The sequence below is a fragment of the Lynx rufus genome, unplaced genomic scaffold (genome assembly GCF_022079265.1).
Source record: "Lynx rufus isolate CCGP_SWC_20201006 ecotype Redwood Valley unplaced genomic scaffold, mLynRuf1.p SCAF_13, whole genome shotgun sequence".
Classification (NCBI taxonomy): Eukaryota; Metazoa; Chordata; class Mammalia; order Carnivora; family Felidae; genus Lynx; species Lynx rufus.
Genome location: NW_025814827.1, coordinates 23,962,243 through 23,983,235, shown reverse-complemented (window position 1 = coordinate 23,983,235; position 20,993 = coordinate 23,962,243). Strand labels below are relative to the sequence as shown.

The following is a 20,993-nucleotide window of genomic DNA, read 5'->3' as shown; positions in this document are numbered from 1 at the left end:
TCAGCATCGCTCCTTATCAGGGAAATACAAATCAAAACCACACTCAGGTATCACCTCACGCCAGTCAGAGTGGCCAAAATGAACAAATCAGGAGACTATAGATGCTGGAGAGGATGTGGAGAAACGGGAACCCTCTTGCACTGTTGGTGGGAATGTAAATTGGTGCAGCCGCTCTGGAAAGCAGTGTGGAGGTTCCTCAGAAAATTAAAAATAGACCTACCCTATGACCCAGCAATAGCACTGCTAGGAATTTACCCAAGGGATACAGGAGTACTGATGCATAGGGGCACTTGTACCCCAATGTTCATAGCAGCACTCTCAACAATAGCCAAATTATGGAAAGAGCCTAAATGTCCATCAACTGATGAATGGATAAAGAAATTGTGGTATATATACACAATGGAATACTACGTGGCAATGAGAAAAAATGAAATATGGCCTTTTGTAGCAACGTGGATGGAACTGGAGAGTGTAATGCTAAGTGAAATAAGCCATACAGAGAAAGACAGATACCATATGGTTTCACTCTTATGTGGATCCTGAGAAACTTAACAGGAACCCATGGGGGAGAGGAAGGAAAAAAAAAAAAAAAGAGGTTAGAGTGGGAGAGAGCCAAAGCATAAGAGACTGTTAAAAACTGAGAACAAACTGAGGGTTGATGGGGGGTGGGAGGGAGGGGAGGGTGGGTGATGGGTATTGAGGAGGGCACCTTTTGGGATGAGCACTGGGTGTTGTATGGAAACCAATTTGTCAATAAATTTCATATATATAAAAAAAAAAACCAAGATCCATCTATATACTGTCTATAAGAGACTCATTTAAAAATTTTTTTAACGTTTATTTATTTTTGATACAGAGAGAGACAGAGCATGAACGGGGGAGGGTCAGAGACAGAGGGAGACACAGAATCCGAAGCAGGCTCCAGGCTCTGAGCCATCAGCCCAGAGCCAGATGCGGGGCTCGAACTCACGGACCGCGAGATCCTGACCTGAGCTGAAGTCGGACGCTTAACCAACTGAGCCACCCAGGCGCCCCTAAGAGACTCATTTTAGACCTGAGGACACTTTCAGATTGAAAGTGAGGGGATGGAGAACTATCTATCATGCTACTGGAAGTCAAAAGAAAGCTGGAGTAGCTAGACGTATATCAGACAAACTAGATTTTAAAGTAAATATTGTAACAAGAGGTGAAGAAGGGCATTATATCATAATTAAGGCATCTATCCATCAAGAAGAGCTAACAATTATAAATGTTTATGCCCCCAACTTGAACACCCAAATATATAAATCAGTTAATCACAAACCTAAGTAATTTTATTGATAATAATATAGTAATTGTAGGTGACTTTAATACTCCACTGAAGACAAAAGATGAGCTGGTAATCCTTGTCATTTTATTCATTTATTTATACAAATAGATTTCCAGATGCTGTAAGGATGGCTGAGAAATGAAAGATAAGTAAAACAAGATCCTTTCCTTTGAGGAGCTCATAGTTTAGTGGGATAAATAGCTAATGGGATAAATTATGTAAGATAATAATTATAGTATAAGATACAATTTTATAGAGATATATATAAAATATTTTCTTAGACAAAAACATGCACCAAAAGGACATATACCAAAAGTTGGTGGTTTTCTCTATCAGATTTCCCCCTTTTTGCTTATCTGTATTAGCAGAATTTTCTTTCAATGTATATTTATTGTTTTTGAAATAAGGAGAAAAGAAGCATGTTCAAAAAGCAGCACAATGAGATACATGCTGTATTGGAATTATGCACAGTATTATAAGGAATAAGCTAACTTGTCTGGGGAAGATAAAGAAAACCTTACAACATGTATCTTTTTTATCTTACACTCACATATACCTCTCACATGTTAGCCAAAAGTAATGCGTGGCCTTTTTTTAAATTTTTTTTTCTTCTTTTTCAACGTTTTTATTTATTTTTGGGACAGAGAGAGACAGAGCATGAACGGGGGAGGGGCAGAGAGAGAGGGAGACACAGAATCGGAAACAGGCTCCAGGCTCCGAGCCATCAGCCCAGAGCCTGATGCGGGGCTCGAACTCACGGACCGTGAGATCGTGACCTGGCTGAAGTCGGACGATTAACCGACTGCGCCACCCAGGCGCCCCTGTGTGGCCTTGTTTTGATCCTAATCCAAGCAAACCAACTGTCAAAATATTTATAAAGCAAGTGGGGAAGTATTAATTCTGACTGGATATTTGATGATACTAAGGTAGTATTATTATTATGAGATATGCTAAGGGCATTACAGTAATGTTAGGAAAAAAGAATCCTTATCTTTTAAGTAAACATACTGACTTAAATATGGATGCAATGATATGAAGTTTGGGATTTTTATAAGTAAATAATCCATTGGAAGTGCAAAGTTGTTGGGAATATAAAATAAAAAAGTGGTTATGAGTTAATGATCTTTAAGTTGGAAAATGCAATCATGGCAGTTAATTTCAATATTTTCTCTAATTCTATGTTTGTTTGAAATCTCCTATAATAAAATTTGCAATAATTAATATAATGATTTTTCTGTAATGAATAAAAACATCCTTCAAGTATCTCTATCTTCAAGACTCAGCTCAAAAAGTGTCTTCTCCCACCAGTGAATGAGGGCATTACAAGCAATCCATGCATGTGTTCACCTATACACAAGAAGCATTGACAAACTCCCTGTGCATTGTACGTTGTCTACTTCATGATCATCTGATCTGTGTCAATGACACTTGTAATTTCAACATGTATTTTTTATATTATTCAATGTTTATAGTGTACTTACACACAATAATCAAATATTTTATTATTAACAAAAAAGAGATATCTTCTTTTTGAAACCTTGCCTGACCATCCATTTCATTATTTGCACCCTACCTGAACTCTGCACGTAAAACAGAGGACCCATAACACGCTTTTGTGTTTATTTGCTCACTTACATTGAAATGAGATCAATATGTAGGATTTGTCACTCAGTCAGTAAATAGTTGTGTTGTTATAATCACAGTCCTTTCTTTTTATTAGGCTGTAAGACTAGCAGTGGCCATCTTATTTGTTTGTTTTTGTGTGCCCAACAATTATCTTAATACTTGCTACATTTCAAGTGCTCAATAAACATCTGCTAAATGACTAAATGAAACTTAGGATCACTCCATTCAGACCTACCCTGTGTCCAGCAGAAACATCCATAGGACTGAAGTATATAAACTAATCCATGCCTTACAGTTTATTCAGTGTTCCATGGTGATTTGATCAGAAACATAACATGTTTCTAGATTCGGTGTCCACTTAATACAGTCGCCTTGATTCCAAATGGCAGAGAAAGGTTAAACACCTTTAAAATTTTGGGGGGTAAGCAATGCAATGTGCTCAGTAGCCATCTCTTACCTTCATTCTACCCTGAGCCTCTCTCTCAACTGCAAGCATATTGAGGGGAGAAGTGAGTCAGAAACAGGACAAATAAGAGAGTGAGGCTAAATGGATGAACAGAAATGGGAGGTACGGGCTTCTGGTTATGAAATGAGTAAGTCACTGGGATGAAACATACAGCATGGGGAATGTAATCAGTGGTATTGTGATAGCGATGTACACATGGTAACTACGCCTGTGGTGAGCACAGCATAAGATATACAGTTGTTGAATTACTATGTTGTACACTTGAAACCAATGTTACATTGTGTGTCAACTGTATCTCAATAGGAAAAATGGAGGAGAATGAAAAGAAGAATAAAGTGAGACTGAGGAATCAGGTGAGCAATACAGCGAGTGTCAGGATTGGTGAATGACTATTTCACATAATATTCAGTGATGTTTCTTAAATGCTGAAAATATTTTATGATTTATTTTTAAGCTGTGTCTTTTATAATATTCTTGGCATCAAAATCACTTGATTGAAACATGTACCATTTGATCCCCACAATAACATGAGGTAAACAGAGCTGGTCCTCTCTGTTTTAAAGAAGAGGAATTTGGGGTGCCTGGGGGGCTCAGTCAGTTAAGTGTCCGACTCTTGATTTTGGCTCAGTTCATGATCTCACAGTTCTTGAGCTTGAACTCTGTGTCAGGCTCTGCACTGACAGTGCGAGCCTGCTTGGTATTCTCTCTCCTTCTCTCTCTCAAAATAAATAAATAAAAAAGAAGAGTAACCTAAGGAAATTTACCCTTCACTCAGCTGAGATTATAAATTGTGATGATTTTTTTTAATACAGTATACTAGTATGCTGGGATAATAATGCTATGTTATCAGTGCCAAGAAAAAACTATTTGTCTTGAAGTAGCTGTTAGATTGAAAGTACTCTTCAGATTCTAAAGGGAAGTATTTGAGAGACTTCCAAACTCAAAAACCTTCAGAACAAGGGAGATTTGTTTGTTAGCTTGTTTGTTTGTTTGTTTTTAGGTACTTGAATGACTAAGTTGCTCCTTGAAAAGCAAGGGTGCAGAAATCAAAGGCCTGATTGTGCTGAATCCTTCTATTTGGTCATTATTCAGACTGGTTCCCAGCATGCCACAGTCCAAAGGAAAGGTTCCAAGCTCTGTTTAAAAATCAGAAACTAAAGAGCTTACTCAGCACCCTGCTCACATTACTGTTGCTTGTATTCATCATTTAAAAGTCTTTTGATAACTCCTTTTATGCAATGATGTTAGGCTTCAGGGAATATTCTCAGAATGTAGGAAGCACCTCCTGACCCAGTTATGATGTAAATACTTTTTGTGACTATCTTCTCTCTTCAAAGACTTCTGAAACAGCCAGGCTCTTAGGCATAATTGAATCCTGGGGGAGAATTTTACAGAAATGTTTGTTGGTTGGTTTGTTTGTTTTGTGGCACTTGTGGTGATGAAGAGGAAGCTTTCCCCTTAGTGGGGAAGGGAGAATTTCACAATGAAACTGCCCTTGATGCTTACCTACTCAAGACTGATGAGGACATCTACGCTTGGGGAAACAAATAATTTTATTAGTTCTGTTTTAGCATCTAGGACAGTAAGAAAGTGTAACAACAACCTGACTATTTGAAACAATGTTCCTTGAATTTCCCAATTCAAAAGACTGCATAGAGCTAAGAAAGAAATAAAAGTACTGAGAGACGTTTTGTATGTCAACTCAAATCACAAAGGCAGGGCTTCTCTAAGGATGTATGTAAGAATTACATCTACCTTTTGGGTACAGCAGGTGGAACAGAAAGAAGGAATTCTGGGGCAGATATCCCAGAACTATCCCAAAGCAAAAACCTTCATAAAAGGTTATCTCTCCTTGACAGGTGCAAGAGCAGGGAAGTCATTTGGTCCTTGAGGTAACGTCTAGTTGGGAAGTTACGACAATGACGTCCGAGCTTATGGCAATCCAGGTGACCCTGAGCGCAGGGGCACCCGTAAGACTGCGGCACAGAAAATACGCTAGCCTGCCAGTCTCCCCTCCCCCCTTACATTCTCGGGGGATTGGAGTAGCGTTGGTGTCGCTGACGCCATCCCTTCCCGCCTCTGGCTCTCAAGGAGCATGCGCTTCCTTCCTCACTTCCTCTAAAGGAAGGAGAGTAAGGCTACGCCCTAGCGGACCCGCGGCCGGCTTCGCGTCACAGGAACTTCAGCACCCACACGGCGGACAGCGCTCTCCTCCACCTGAGGACCTGACTCCCGAGAGCCTGGAGCCTTTCTAATCGCTTTACTCTGCAGCCGCGCGGAGCTCCACCGGCCGCTGGGTCCCTGCCACTCACCCTCCCCACACCCTCCCTCCTAGCTCTTCCTGTTTTTACTCCTTCTTTTCATTCATAACAAAAGCCACAGCTCAGGGAGCCCGGCGCCAGGCTGTATCTGAAGCCAAGCGTAGAAGAATGGGGTTTCTTTGGACCGGCACTTGGATTCTGGTGTTGGTGCTCCAAAGCAGCCCAATTCAAGCTTTCCCCAAGCCGGGAGGCAGCCAAGGTACGTGGACACTTTTCTTCCCATCTCCCTTTTATTTCGCCACGGAAAGGTAAAGCTTGGCATAATCCCGTGAACTGTAAATCACCTTGCCTCGTTTTCTGATCAGACAGTATCCGTGCATATTGACAGAGATCAGTTCGAATTTAGAGCAGGAAGACAGATTTTTTTTTCCCCTACACTTTTTGAATGATAGAGTAATAACATGGGTTGTTTTGAAATACCTTATTCTGAAACGGGGCTGGGGGATGATTTTTCTGCCTGTGTTTTGTCTATTTTTTTTTTCTAATTGTCTTATAACCTTTCTCCGATACTTTATTCATGATATGTGCAGTATATGATAAAAGAGCTTTTAATGTGCTAATAATGCCAATCCAAATTATGCTCTATCTAGTTGAAAACAGCTGGTGAGCCAAGTGTTAGAACTATATGTTAGATTTCTGGGCAGAAAAATAAAAGTGCAATTTTATTAACTCAGTAAGTACACCAGGGTAATAAGCAAGGCAACGTTGATAAAGATTGTTATTGTATAATCTTGATTATCTTTGTTAATACATATTTTTGTTCCACAGTCATCCAAAAACATTTATCTTAATATTTGTTTTTCTTTTTTGGAGATTTTATGTAGTAAAAGACATAGTGTGTCTTTCCAGTGCACAATTAAATTTGTATTTGTGTTTGGTGATTCTAGACAAACCTCTACATAATAGCGAATTAAGTGCAGAAAGACCTTTGAATGAACAGGTAGGTCAAAAGTAAAATTATAAATGCTATTTCATTTTATTTTAGTTATATTTAATGTAATTATGCTGTAACATTTTAGTTATTTTGAATTCACAAATTTCAAGAGCTTAATAATACATTGACAGAACTTAGGATGGAAAATATAGTTTTGGAAATTTGTATATCCTGACAGTTATATACATAGAATTCTGTATAATACATAAGACTGACTGTATAATAACCCAGTAAGCTCAACATCACATCCATTCTATTCTAAGGCTGCTTAATTTATCCGAGATTTATCTCTCACCAATATTATAGGAGAGGGAATTAATATTTATAGACCATCTGCCCTTTATTTTATCTCATTTAATCCTTATGGTAGTGCTTTGACACAGAAATTATTATCTGCATTTTCAAATAAGAAAACTAAATCCCACAGAGATTGAATCATTTAGCTGTCATATTGGATAAGTGGGGGAGCAATGATTTAAAATCAGGTCTATCTCCAATTTACTTCCTAGATTGCTGAAGCAGAGGCAGACAAGATTAAAAAAACATACCCTCCAGGTAAAAAGAAATTATGTTGATATTAATTTAAATAATGTAGGTTATGAAAATCTTAACTAAAATGGATGTGTTGGGCTTGGGGGCTTTTCTTCCAGAAAACAAGCCAGGTGAAAGCAATTACTCCTTTGTTGATAACTTGAACCTGCTAAAGGCAATAACAGAAAAGGAAAAAATTGAGAAAGAAAGACAATCCATAAGAAGCTCCCCAGATGATAATAAATTGAATGTGGAAGATGTCGATTCAACCAAGAATCGAAGACTGATTGATGATTATGATTCTACTAAGAGCGGATTGAATCATAAATTTCAAGGTAAATGAGGAAAAAGAACTTTTGTTTCCTATTTGCTTGCTCTAATTTGGAGTTTCCCATTGTGGGTTAGGAGAAAGTCCTACGTTTTAAAAACAGCCATTATACATTCATTGTCCTTTATTAGTCAGGACCAAAATGAAGAGAAAGCCCAGTTTTTTCTGTGAGGCCTAAGCTCCACAGAAGCCCAAATTTTAGTTTCTCTTTTTAAGTTTCCTTTACTGATGCTTTGAAATCAACTTCAATCTGCTGTCTATATTTTATGCTATTAAATTCATTTTAACATTCCAATTTATTTTAACTATGAGTACAAAGAAAAAAATATTTAATTCTCAACTAATTAAATCAAAAAATATTCCCCAGAAAAGGTGAAATATCATTATTTTCTTCTCAATGTTCTCTTCCTAGTCATATCTTTCTCCATAGGTCATTCTAACCTTTTAATGGCCTTAATTACCATCCATAGCCTGATGTCTCCTAACATTAGCCCAGACTTCATATATGTATGTATATATCAGACTTCATATACTGCATATATGACTGAAAAACAGTCATCTCAGTTGTTTTCCAGCTCCAGCGGGCAACCAGTACTTTATACACACACACACACACACACACACACACACACACACACACACCATACATATCATACATATAAATGATCTATATTATATAATGTATATATATTATATAATATATATAGTAGGGTTTTATCCCTCTAACCTTGATCACCACCAAGATCACCATCCTTGATCACCTTATCCAAACTCTAATCATGTCTCACTTGAACTACAGCAAAATCTTCTAATGGACCTTCCAGCATCCACTCTGCCCTTCTCCAACTCATAGCAGCCAGAGTAATCTTTTCAACATACAAGTATGAGCTTGACACTCTTGCATAAAACCCATTAGTAGATTCCCATTTCTCTTGGGATAAAAACCAAAAGCCTTAATGTGGCCTCCATGGTCCTGCAAGGACAGGTTCCTGTGTTCATCCAATACACATAATCTGATAGAAACCTGTTCTTTTCACACGTGACACTTAATGCAATTTGTAATTTTACATTCCTAAGTGCGTCTACTTATGATTTCTGCCTTTCTCCTTAATTAAACTGAAAACTTCACTAGTACAGAAACATTGTAGCTCCAGTGTCTGAATGCTTACGAATTCACTGCATGAATAGATGAGTAAATGAATGAATGAACAAATAAAATAATATATACAAGGGAATAAGCGAACTATTGTACCTAAGCATTGATGGAGAGAGTGTGTTTTCTGTGCTGAGGACCACTGCTTAAGAGTGACTACAGATTTTCTTTAATGTCCTTATTCTGTTCCATGGTCACAAGAGCATTATGCTGGTTATCTCCACCAGAACACAACTATCAATTAAATTTGACTTTCATTGGATATCACAGGCTGAGGAAAATTCAGAAGTGTGTTGTATATGAATGGGATAAGGGAGATGGTTTATATTTTGAAAAATTTCATATAGCATACTACTCAAGGAAATTTCTTGTGAATTCTACTTTTAACCTAAAATATTTAGACTAGAAATAGACACTGGGTATAGCTTCATATAAAACAGTTTCAACCACTTTGACTGAACTGACCATTTGATTTAAAAAATTTTTTTAATTAGTCTAATGTTTGACTACATTTTTTTTTTGGTCAAACTGGTTGTATATGGAGGCAGAGGCATAGATCTGTTTGTGATCCAACCACTAACCTGAGTAACTTATTTTAAATAGTTCAACATTTTATTACCATCCCAAATGGGTTTATAACTACGAAGTACTAGCCCTGACAGCTCTAGGTTTACCCTAGGAGTCATTCAAGTCCACCTGAAATTACAGAGAAGATTGTTGGAGAGAGTGGGCTCTATGAGTGAATTACTGGTCTCCTCTCATACCTTGGGAATCCTGGAACCAGGTGGGTTTGGGAACACCAAGTTAACTGGAACCTCAGAGGCATGTAGACTTACATCCTAGAAGGGAGAGTAAGGAAGCCGAACTTCTGCAGGGTACTTTCACACTTTTAGGAAACCTCCAGATGGGCTTGTAGGGCCCATCACTTCTCCTTTTCTATGTTTTCTATAGTATATGTGATTCAGGATTTTTCCAAATTTCTTTTATAAAGCAGTGTTTCAGGGCTCCTGAGTGCATTCACCAAACAGACATTCATTGAGCAATTGCTATGTTTCAGACTTGAACTAGACAGTTAGCTCTGTGTAGTTAGGTATCATGCCTAAACTATTTATCAGTGTGTTTCCAGTTCTGGCCCATATTAAGACTTTAATAAAAATGTACTGGACAAATGAATGTCAAGTGCCATAATAGATGCCAAGGATTCAAAGAGTAACTGGGAAGATGATGACTTGGAAGATGGCCCTTTCACACCCACTTAGGATGTTGCAGCTGCTTTAAAAAAGTTATGAACATTGAACTCATGTTTGGCTTCCCTCTGAGGATATATGTAGGAGGGTAAAATACTCCTTGATGAGAAAAAAGAAGTCACTCTGAGTAATTCTGTCCATTTTAGAGAAGCCAGGGAAAATCAATGGAAAGTAAAGAGCAATGCCCAAGTGGTCAACTCTTAACCCCATCTAGCAAAGGTCTGCTAGTGGAGTCCTAAGTTCCTGGCTCAAGAGAATGCAGCAGTGCAGCAAAGTGAAGAGGCTGTTTCTTCAGAATGTTGCTTATGTTCTCCCTGTTATGAAGTAAATGAACTGAAAAACAGTCATCTCAGTTATTTTCCAGCTCCAGCAGGCAAACAGTATGCTTCCTTTTTTTCAGATCCTAAGGGATTAAGTGGCAAGGGAAATAAATTTTTCCACCTCTGCATAGACCTTGGGCAGTTTCTGCTTCACATTAATCCCTAGAGTCAGTCTTACAACCCACAAATGGAAGCATCAGACCTAAATAATAATCTCTGCTCCTGAAAAAAAAAATGGATAATGAACCCAATTTTCAGTCAGTCTGGAGGGGAACTGATCTTATGAGGTTTTTTTTTCTTAGGGTCTTTTCTGCTTATTAGTCACTCTGGTACACAGGGCTCAAAGGGCTCATAGCTAATGGATTGGTTGACAGTTCAGCAATAATCTACTGCCAGGAAACTTCCAGTTCTCCGTCTATAATCACCCTACTCAGTTTCCTAAGCTTCTTTTCAAACAACAAGAAACTGTTCTGCCTAAGGCAGCATATATCTTCAGGTGTATAGATTCTAGAAGAAAGGTCATGAGAGAAACTCCTTGTCTGAATCCCCAAAGCCATGGAAGAAAAGGACAGGATCAGATTAGAAATATTAGGCTCTTCTTTCTTTGAGTAAATATGATCAGAATTATTGGGGCGGAATTTGACCAGAGACTCAATTTCCATTTCTCTAGAAGATAATCGTAGTTCCTTTTTTTCATGTACAAATCCACTATATATAATGACATTTAGCTTTCATATAATACTGCACATTAGCTTTCATATGGTACTTGGCAGTTTAAAAGGAACATTTACATCTTATTTCATCTGATCTGCATAAGAATCCCATGAAACAGATAATCCTATTATCTCCCTTTATAGTCATCCAAGGATATAGAGGTAACAGTGGTATCATGGGTTAAAATTCTGATCTTTCAGATCTGCTAGAGGTGACAGGAGGAGTTAAGTGCCTTGTAAACTTGCACATATTAACATATTGCTTGATGTGGTGTAGGTTACAAAAGACAAACGGATTCCCCAAGAGTTCTCTTGGATATGCCACTAACCCTACTGTGTCCTTCCTCAGGATGGGCTCTTGCTGTACTCTGAAGTAATGTTGCTGGTGTATTCCCAGGAAAGCTAAGGATGCGCATTTGCAAACATCTCTGCAGAGATTTACATAGATTTACATATTGCTTTGTTCAAATCTGTTGTCTCATTTTAAAAGTTTAAATTTCATACACATAAAGTAAGTTCCCTATTCTCTGGAGTAAGGGGCTTATCACATTAAGCTGTCTTCCATAAAGGAGTTCTGACACATGTTCAGTTAGAAGTAAATATTTATTCCAGATAAGTCATAAAATCTTTAATACACCCTCTCTGATTCTGGGTGTAAGGCAGGTTCCCCCACCATCAGCCCAGGAATTTGCCAGCAGAAGAAATACACATGTGGATGTTACCAGTCTACTCCTTGTGTGGAAATGGAATATCAAATTATATAATATGTAGAAGAGTGTTTTGAACAATATAGCATACTATATAAATGTGGCATACTGTAAAATTTAAAAGTATAATCTTGTTTGTATTATTAGAATAAAAAATAGAGAGGCTTTTTGTGGTGTCTTCAGATCTTTCTTTTTCTTACAGTCATGTAAGAAGATTTCAGAATTTCCATTATCATCATAGGTTCTTAACTTTAAGCAAAATTATATTTCAAACCAACAATTTATGTGAATGAAGCAGTATCATAAATACATTCCAAATATATCTAAGTGTACAAGAACAAGGTATAGATTGTAAGTATAGTATGATCCTGAAATAGGCCTATGATAACTATAATGTGAAACTGTGATTGCTCTGTCTAGATGATCCAGATGGCCTTCATCAACTAGATGGAACTCCTTTAACTGCTGAAGACATTGTCCAGAAAATTGCTACCAGGATTTATGAGGAAAATGACAGAGGAGTATTTGACAAGATTGTTTCTAAACTGTTGAATCTTGGCCTAGTAAGTCATGCATGAGAATAAACCCATTTCTTAGTACAGTTTGGAATTTACTAAGAAGCCAAGCCACGTGATCCGAGTTGTAGCCAAGTGCTTATAATACATCTACTTTATATTAGGCACTGTAGGTTTTGAGGACAAATATGACAACATTCTTTCCCTCTAGGAACTTATAGTCTACCAGAAGAGCCACACAAATACGCACATGTCCACAATGCAAGCAGCATCAAAACCATAAAAGCAGTTCAGCATGCCACAGGATGGGCCATATCCAATTGGGCAATAAAGAAGAACTTCAGAGAAGGAAGTGTTTAAAGTCAGCTTAAAACAGTTAGGCAGCTCCTGGGTGGCTCAGTCAATTGAGCAACTGACTTCAGCTCCAGTCATGATCTCATGGTTCATGGTATCGAGCCCCGCATCAGGCTCCCTACTGATAAGCATGGAGCTCATCTTCTGTCTTCCACTCTCTCTGCCCTTCCCCTACTTGTGCTCCCTCTCTCTCAAAAATAAATAAAACATTTAAAAAAAAGGATCATTAGGATTTAACCAGCAGCAGTAAAATATACGTGAATTATGAGAAGAGAATAACAGGAACAAAGGCATGCCATGTTTGGGAAACTGTAAGCAATTCAATTTGATCCTCTCCCAGCCAGGCTCCCAGCCCTTATACAGCCCTGACAAGTTTTACTAAGGTCCTAAATGTGCCTGTTTCAGAGGTTCCCTAGTCATGACTTGTAGCTGACGGTTGAGAAATAAGTGTTCATAGATTCCAACAGACAGGACTAATCGCTTGCATGGCTCAAAGGCACTTTTTCCCAGGAGTTCTGGGGAATGTCCAACAACAAACAGAGGCATAAACAAGGGCTATCTAGAAAGAGGGACCAGAAGATTCTCTCATTGTGTAAAAATGTGTTCAAGTTCAGAGTTTAGTCTAGATTTTTTAATCATAAATATGAGAATAATAGTTACATATGTTTTTACTTTTTAACAGATCACAGAAAGCCAGGCACACACACTAGAAGATGAAGTAGCAGAGGTTTTACAAAAACTGATCTCAAAGGAAGCCAACACTTATGCGGAGGAACCCAATAAACCCATAAGCGTGACTGAAAGTCAGACTGGAAAAATACCAGAGAAAGTGGTATGTATATGTGAATTCATATGCATATGTTATGGATATATGTATATATACATGTGCATGAATGTATGTGTCCACCTGTATTTGTATATAATTAATACAATCTGTATATAAGTAATACCTCACTTGGTGCCAGAGAAGATTTGGAGTATGTGACACATTTAACCCACATAAAATATATACTCACAAAATATCAAGTTAAAATATATAAATCAACTCTATGTTGAAAATGAAGATACAGGTTATACTGTATTACACAGTAAAGGTTATGTCTTATACTCCACAGTAAATTAATCCATAATGCTATGTGGCAATGTTATAACCATTCCACAAAACAACTGCTTGTATAATGTCAGTGAACTGAAATCAAATATTTCGCAGCTCTTTCGGTATACAACTTCTGTTCACAGAATGTCATCATCTGCCTCCAGATCCCAAAAACAGAAACTTGGGTTGATTTGGTCCTCTGCCACACCAGCCTGTATACTCCCCAGAGCTAGTTGCCTGAATATGCTTCACCATTCTATCCTGTGCTCTTCCACCTGCTCGTTCCTCTTTTCTTTGGTTCAGAGGCCTGGAACTGTCCTTTACTTAGACTAGTCATCCATCCTTCCTTCCCCTCCCTGGACTCTGTGCCTCTTCATCTTTTCTTCTGCATCAGCCAAGCTACAAAAATCTTTCTCCGCTCTTTGAATTCCCTGTAAAACTCTAGATGAGCTGACCACAGGGGGTTATATATAAGAAAAAAATCAAATTCTTCACCTCTCCTATTTTCTCCATCACAGCATCTAGACCCATGGCTCCTCATCCCCTCCAATGTCTTATCCCAAATACAAGGAAAAAGAGTGTATAGGCTTACAATCCTCTTTTAGAGGAGGCTAGAAAACAGAAATTGGGTCTGCATTTTTTTTACTAGATAGCATAACAGCTCTCTTTTGCTCTCTCTACTTCCAATCTCCACCAGCTTTCATTTTTTTAAACAGCTTTTGAAGATCCACCCAAAACACTTTTGATTTATCAAAGGGCTCATGACATTCACTCAAGCTTACCATCTGAACTGAAAGTGACACAGGTTCCATAGTGTAATGGTGAGCACTCTGGACTCTGAACTGAAAGTGACACAGCTACTGTATTTTCCTTCATTCCCATTTTGTACTCCTTTTTCACCCATCTCTAAAACATTCATATGCTTGACCTGTTTGCTCATGTCATTTAAATGCATCGATGCAAATGAAATATTAATTCATTCAATAAATATTTATTGAGGTATCAATTATGAACAAAGCACTGGAGATACAATGCTTATTTCAAAAGATAGAATCCCTGCTTTCACGAAGTTTAAGGTCTAATGGAAGAAGTAGATGGTCTTCAAATACATATCTTCACTGCAACTGCCTCAAGTGCTATGAGGAAAGAAACATGGTTCTATGAGACTTCATAAAAAGGGAGCCTATTCTGGACTTAGGCTCAGAGAAGGCTTCCCTAAGGAAGTGACTTGAGCCAAAAACTGAAGGCTGTGACCATGAGAGGCCGTGTGTAGAGAAGAATGTGTGGAGTATCTAAGTATTGCAACAAGGGCAGGGTGGCTGCACACAGAGAGAGCAGTGAGAGATAAGCCAGGGGAGGTGGACCCAGGCCAGACCAGGCAGGGCCTTGGATTCTGATCTTCATTGTAGGACCAATGGGAAAACACTGCAGGATTTTAAGCAAAGGAGTTATGTGACCATACTTTTTAAAAGATAACTCTGGCTATAACATGGAAAATACAGTGAATAGATTGGAAGTGGTTGATGTTACATGGTTAGAAAGTCAGAGATGAAAGCAGCTTGGACTAGAGCCAGGTAATGGAGAAAGAGAGAAATGTACAAATTTGGGATAAATCTTGAAAGTAGAGCCAACAAGACTACTGATGAATTATATGGAGGAAATGAAGAGGGAGTGACAAGGAAGACTCTTAAATTTCTGTTTAGTCCGCTGAATGGACAATGGATCATTAACTAAGATGCACTGGAAATGGATCAGGTCTGGGAGAGAAGTGTCCTGTGTACCCTTCCAGATAGCTATTAACATTTCACGGAGAAGTCCCCAAGGTGTGACTGCTCTGTTGGTGTTAGATGTTCTCACATGATTTCCTGTATCTTGGCACCACACATTCTGTAACTTCGAAGTTCTCCTGCTTGGTAAAAGGCAGTCCTATGAGAAGACATTCACGAGAACTGATAGAGGAGAACTTGGCCAAGTGGGAACCTAGAAATTCCCTGTCAATTCTCCAGGAGCAGGAGCCAGGGTCCTCAGGTGAAGCATATGTCTGTCAGCCCCAGTGACCTTTCTATGTGGCTAGATGCCCATATACCTGGAAAAGGGTTTGATCCTACAGGAGCTTGCAAAGGAAGAGGTGTTATTTCACTTCACATTCAAGGGCACCAAAGAGGAAGGAATCAAGCTGGAATGTAATTAGCTCTAACAAAATGTTTATTTTTTATTGATTTTTTTCCCCCAATGTAGACTCCAATGGCAGCAATTCAAGATGGTTTTACTAATGGACAAAATGATGAAACAGTATCTAATACCTTAACCTTGACAAATGGCTTGGAAAGAAGAACTAAAATCTACAATGAAGACAACTTTGAGGAACTCCAATATTTCCCAAACTTCTATGCACTACTGAAAAGTATTGATTCAGGTAAACACTGTTTTCTGACATGTGGAATAGAAACAATAATTCCAGGAAATGTGTGGGTGGGGTTTTTTTCCTTCCTGTTTTCAGTTTCTAAATTCAATCTTCAATGAAATTTATTGTAACCCCAGGGAAAAGAGTTCACATCAATTTTTTTCAAAAGAAGTATGCTAGTCATAGAAATATTTAGGAAAGGATAATCATGAAAGGTGGAATTTCAGGATTATTTAATCTTCTTGTTAACAGAGGGTTCATTTATTTGTTAAGCAAATAGTCACTGAACATGTTTGGGACATTGAGGTGAGCCCTGTGCAGATGAGGAGAGAAGTCAACATCCCTGCCTGACCTGCTCAGCCTCAAATCTTATTGTAAATCTTTAAAAAACAAAAAAAGGCTACATTTATTTTCCTCTATTAGTGGGAACAGTGTGTACAACATAATTTGTCCTTTTATTTTATTTTATTATTTTTTTATGTTTATTTATTTTTGAGAGAGACAGAGACAGAGTGTGAACAGGGGAGGGGCAGAGAGAGGGAGACACAGAATCGAAACAGGCTCCAGGATCTGAGCCATCAGCCCAGAGCCCGATGCGGGGCCCGAACCCACAAGCCATGAGATCGTGACCTGAGACGAAGTCGGACATTTAGCCAACAGGGCCACCCAGGTGCCCCCATAATTTGTCCTTTTAAAACAATTCAGATTTTTGCTTTTTAGACACTTTCAGCTTCAGTCTTGAAATGAGTTAAAGTAAACTAAGCATTGGACCACAGCAGACAGGGGCCCAAAACACACTTAGAAACGGATATGTTTTTTAAAAAACTAAGTCCTTATTTTGCCTTGTTCCTTTCTCTTACCTGTACACCAAAATAAGTTAACTGAAGATTTCATTTCATCTCTAATCTTGATTAATCTTCAAGGAAGATAATAATGGGCAAATTTTCTATGGTTGTTATTGTCCAGACAGATGTTCTGCACTGCCTTCTGGTTTTTCCTCTTCCTTTTCAAAGATTCAGCCCCAGAAGGAAAATTTGTAATAAATATTTCCCCAAGAAGTGACTTTAGAGTGTGCTTTCATTTCTGGAGAACACCCATTTGTCCTTCAATTCCAGACATTGGCCAGATGGCATCAGCCCCTCTGCTGGTGTCTGAAGGGCTTGTATATCTTGAGGGTCCATTTTGAGCCATCTTGCCCCACTGGATGGCAAATGCCCAGCTCAGAACTTTTGTCATCTTGGTGAGTCACTTCTTGTCAGTGTCAGCATGACACCGAACACCTATACAGATGTGACATTGAGGAAATAATGTGATGGCTGAAGTTATTTACTAGTGCTTTTCCAGGATCTCTTCCCTATCTCCTTTCTCATCTTTCTTCTCTCCCAACCTTGAGGATTTCATGATATTTGAAAAAGTCCACTGTATGGAATATTTTTTTATTTGTTTTATTTATTTTATTTTATCTTTCAGTTTCCTTGACCTCATACTTTATTTCTTCAATATTTATAGGGTTTTAATTTAAATACTTACACTAAGGTACTTGATAGTACTCATCCCTCTCACCCAAGGTCTGAACCAATGGAGAAAAAATAAAACAGGTCGAAATCCAAAATATTTTTGATACTGGTAAAGACTGGGTTGTAAGGGTTGTAGAACACAGCATAGTGTGAGAGCCAAAATGGGCTTGCTCACTCCCTATCCTCAGTCTAATTGTTGGAACAGCCAATCCTTAGGATAGTTTGATTTATAGAACAGGCACTTTTCTCAAGTCCCTGACTTCTACTGTTCCAGGGGAACAAAAAAAAAGAAAGATTCCAAATCCCTATCAGTCAAGAAATGTAGACTAATGCCCATTGCCTACCAACTTCATCTGTGGGAAGGATGAAAAGATGGAGGGAAAGGCTAGGAGTATTTAGAAGAAATCCTTCATGGCCACTCAAAGAATAGGGAAAATGGGCTCTCCTCTAGCACCTTTCTTCAAAAATGGAAATTTTTTTTTAATTTTAGAATTTATATATATATATATATATATATATATATGTATATATATATACACATACACATATATGTGTATGTGTATATATATGTAGATGTATATAATAAATATACATAGTTATATATTCTGAACAACTATGGAATGATCAGCCGTTTTCTATCAAGATGCAGAACAGTATGTCAAATATGAAGAGTTCCCAAGAAACAGTTAATAGTGGTTACCTGCAGGGAGTAGGAGTTGTGGGGTAGGAAGAAAATGTTATTTTCACTATTATTTACTTCTATACTGTTGGAATATTTTTAGTACATGCATATATTATTTCAAATGAAATAAAATCTAGAAAGCAATATATACTGCTATTAAAAAGTCAACCTCACATTAAAAAAATAAAGATACATGTATGTTTTTATTTTCAAATATTAAGTTTGATTAATGAAAACAGGCCATTCTTGCCCTCAAAAACATACAGCCTGAGTAAAGAAAAATTGGTGGGTCACCAATCTTACAATTTTCTTTTTGAGTTCATATTACCTCAGGTTGCAAACTGTCTCTTTATCATCTATTAGTAAAATATTTTAGATTAAAGTAAATCTTTTTAGAAAAGTTATAATTGCCCATTTCTGAAGAAGTTCAGTACATCTATACATTATCCTATATTCCCAATTCCAACTCCCAATGCCCAAGTCTTATTACACTTTTTATAAATTAAATATATGTGGTTTCAGCTATAAATGTAGGGAGAAATATTTCAATCAGATGCTGTACTTCATAAATTGACACTGAAAGAGGAAGCTATACTCCACTAGTTTTTTAAAAATTATTTTGTCCTTTTATATAGAAAAAGAGGCGAAAGAGAAAGAAACGCTGATTACAATCATGAAAACCTTGATTGACTTTGTGAAGATGATGGTAAAGTATGGCACAATATCTCCAGAAGAAGGTGTTTCCTACCTTGGTGAGAGTCCAATCTGTTTTGTTTTTACTATGATAGTTTTCACTGTCCAAAGTCAATTAGGGATTTGGCAATAACTACCTCACAAATTTTATCATTCATGCCAAAACTGTCTGAATCGTCTGAGTAACCAGAATTGCCCAGCTTGATAATGCATACAAATAAATTAACCAGGAGTTTTCAATTCTTTATAGAAGCAGCTTGAGTATAAACATTTCATTTTGTGTTATTAACATTTTCTAATATCTCCATCGAGACCATTTTATTAAAATTTGACCTCTTTTTTTTCAATTGTGTTTGGATAGTCAGGACTAAAAGAGTTGATTTTAGCCAGTGAGGTCTGGATTAGGCTGCAGAAGTTGTGCCTCCTGGTCCAGTTTGTCCCATGGGGCAAGGCACTCACCCAGCTGGGCCTCAGTTTCTACATTTGTAAAATAAAGGATGTTGTGAACTATAATGGGGCTGGTAAACTACTGCCCATGGATCAAATCTGGCCCATTGCCTATTTTTCTATAGCACACCAGCTAAGAATTACTTTTACGTTTTTAAATGGTTGAAAAAAATATAAAAAAAGAATAGTAGTTCGTGACACTAGAAAACTATATAAAGGGGCACCTGGCTGGCTCAGTCAGTAGAGTGTGAGACTCTTGATCTTGGGGTTGTGAGTTCGAGCCCCACATAGGGTGTAAAGATTACTTAAACAAATACAGTATTTTTTTCATTAAAAAAAGAGAAAACTATATAAAATTCACACTTTAGTGTCCATAAATGAATTTTTATTGGCACACAGCCACATTCCTTTGTTTCAGTGTTGTCTATGGCTGCTTTTGTGCTACAATGGCAGAGTTGAATAGTTGTAACAGAGATCATATGGCCCACAAAGCCAGAAATATTTACCATCTGGCCCTTTGGAGAAAAAGTTTGCTGACCTTTGATTCTTTGAGCTTTGTGCATAAGCTTTGATGTTCTTTGTGCGTGCAGGTTGTTTTGTTTTGTTTTGTTTTGTTTTGTTTTGTTTTGTTTTTAAAGCCTTTGGTTTTCCTGCTTGGTCTAGTTAATCAATAAGTACCATTTATCTCTGATGTCCTTTGGGGAAGGTGACCTCACAGCCCCTTACTCTGATCTCTGATAGAAGAGGAAGATTAAACAGAAGAGAAAATCTCATAGGACAAAATAATTCAGAATTACTCTCTATGAACTCAATTTTTTTTCCACATGAAGATAGTTTTACTGTGTTTTTCTCATTATAAAAGAACATATTCATTTAAAAAAATCAGTCAGTGCAAAATTATGTTAAAAAAGAAGTAAAAAAAGTCACTCATGATACCAGCACCCAGGTGACAGTCTATTTGTACCTGTTCAGATGTTTTTCTGTGTGTGTGTGTGTGTGTATGTGCACCCATGTACCTTTGTCATTTCTTTCTTTGTTTTATCTTGTTTAAAAAAAAATGGGCTCATGTTATACATAGTACTTTGTGGCCTATTTAATTCAACAGCAGATCAAAGACATTGTTTCAGATCAATCATTGCTTCATACCAATACCCTGTAACTCAGAAATTCCATACTTAAGTCATTTATCCTATGGAAATAGATTAGAAATGCCACAAGGCTTAGGTACAAGGTAGATATTTCCACTACTACTTATAGCTGTGCTTTCCAGTATGGCAGTGGGAAGGGAATTCATTGCCTCAAGTAACTGAGGAGTCCAGGGATGGGGATAGTCTGACTTTGGGTTTGTAAAGTCCACCAACAGTGTTAGGAATCTATCCCTCCTCATCTCCCAGCACTGACTTTCCATATGTTGATTCATTCTAGACAAGCTGCTCCCCTATGAAAAAAAAAGATGGTTGGCAATCTCCATCCTCACAGTACAGCAATCCTGGCAAGAAAAGAGCTTCTTTCTCCCAGTGGTCCTAGCATTGAATCTCATTGGCCTGGCTTGTATCACATGCTCCTCTTTGAACCAATCACTCAGCCAAGGGTGGGCGTAGACCCTGAGGAACCAGGCCTGGGTTATTAC

At 37.8% G+C, this 20,993-nt stretch overlaps 1 protein-coding gene across 1 annotated transcript in view; it reads left to right on the top strand.

Annotated features, from left to right (window-relative positions):
• Positions 1-5,830: 5,830 nt before the first annotated feature.
• The window catches only part of SCG3 (secretogranin III), a 33,589-nt gene continuing 18,426 nt past the window's right edge, over positions 5,831-20,993 (top strand). Inside the window, exons 1-8 of the mRNA XM_047074454.1 lie at positions 5,831-5,921; positions 6,610-6,662; positions 7,166-7,211; positions 7,307-7,522; positions 12,076-12,218; positions 13,207-13,356; positions 15,859-16,036; positions 18,859-18,975. Coding sequence (XP_046930410.1) covers positions 5,831-5,921; positions 6,610-6,662; positions 7,166-7,211; positions 7,307-7,522; positions 12,076-12,218; positions 13,207-13,356; positions 15,859-16,036; positions 18,859-18,975 — 994 coding nt within the window. The remainder of the gene's footprint in view (positions 5,922-6,609; positions 6,663-7,165; positions 7,212-7,306; positions 7,523-12,075; positions 12,219-13,206; positions 13,357-15,858; positions 16,037-18,858; positions 18,976-20,993) is intronic.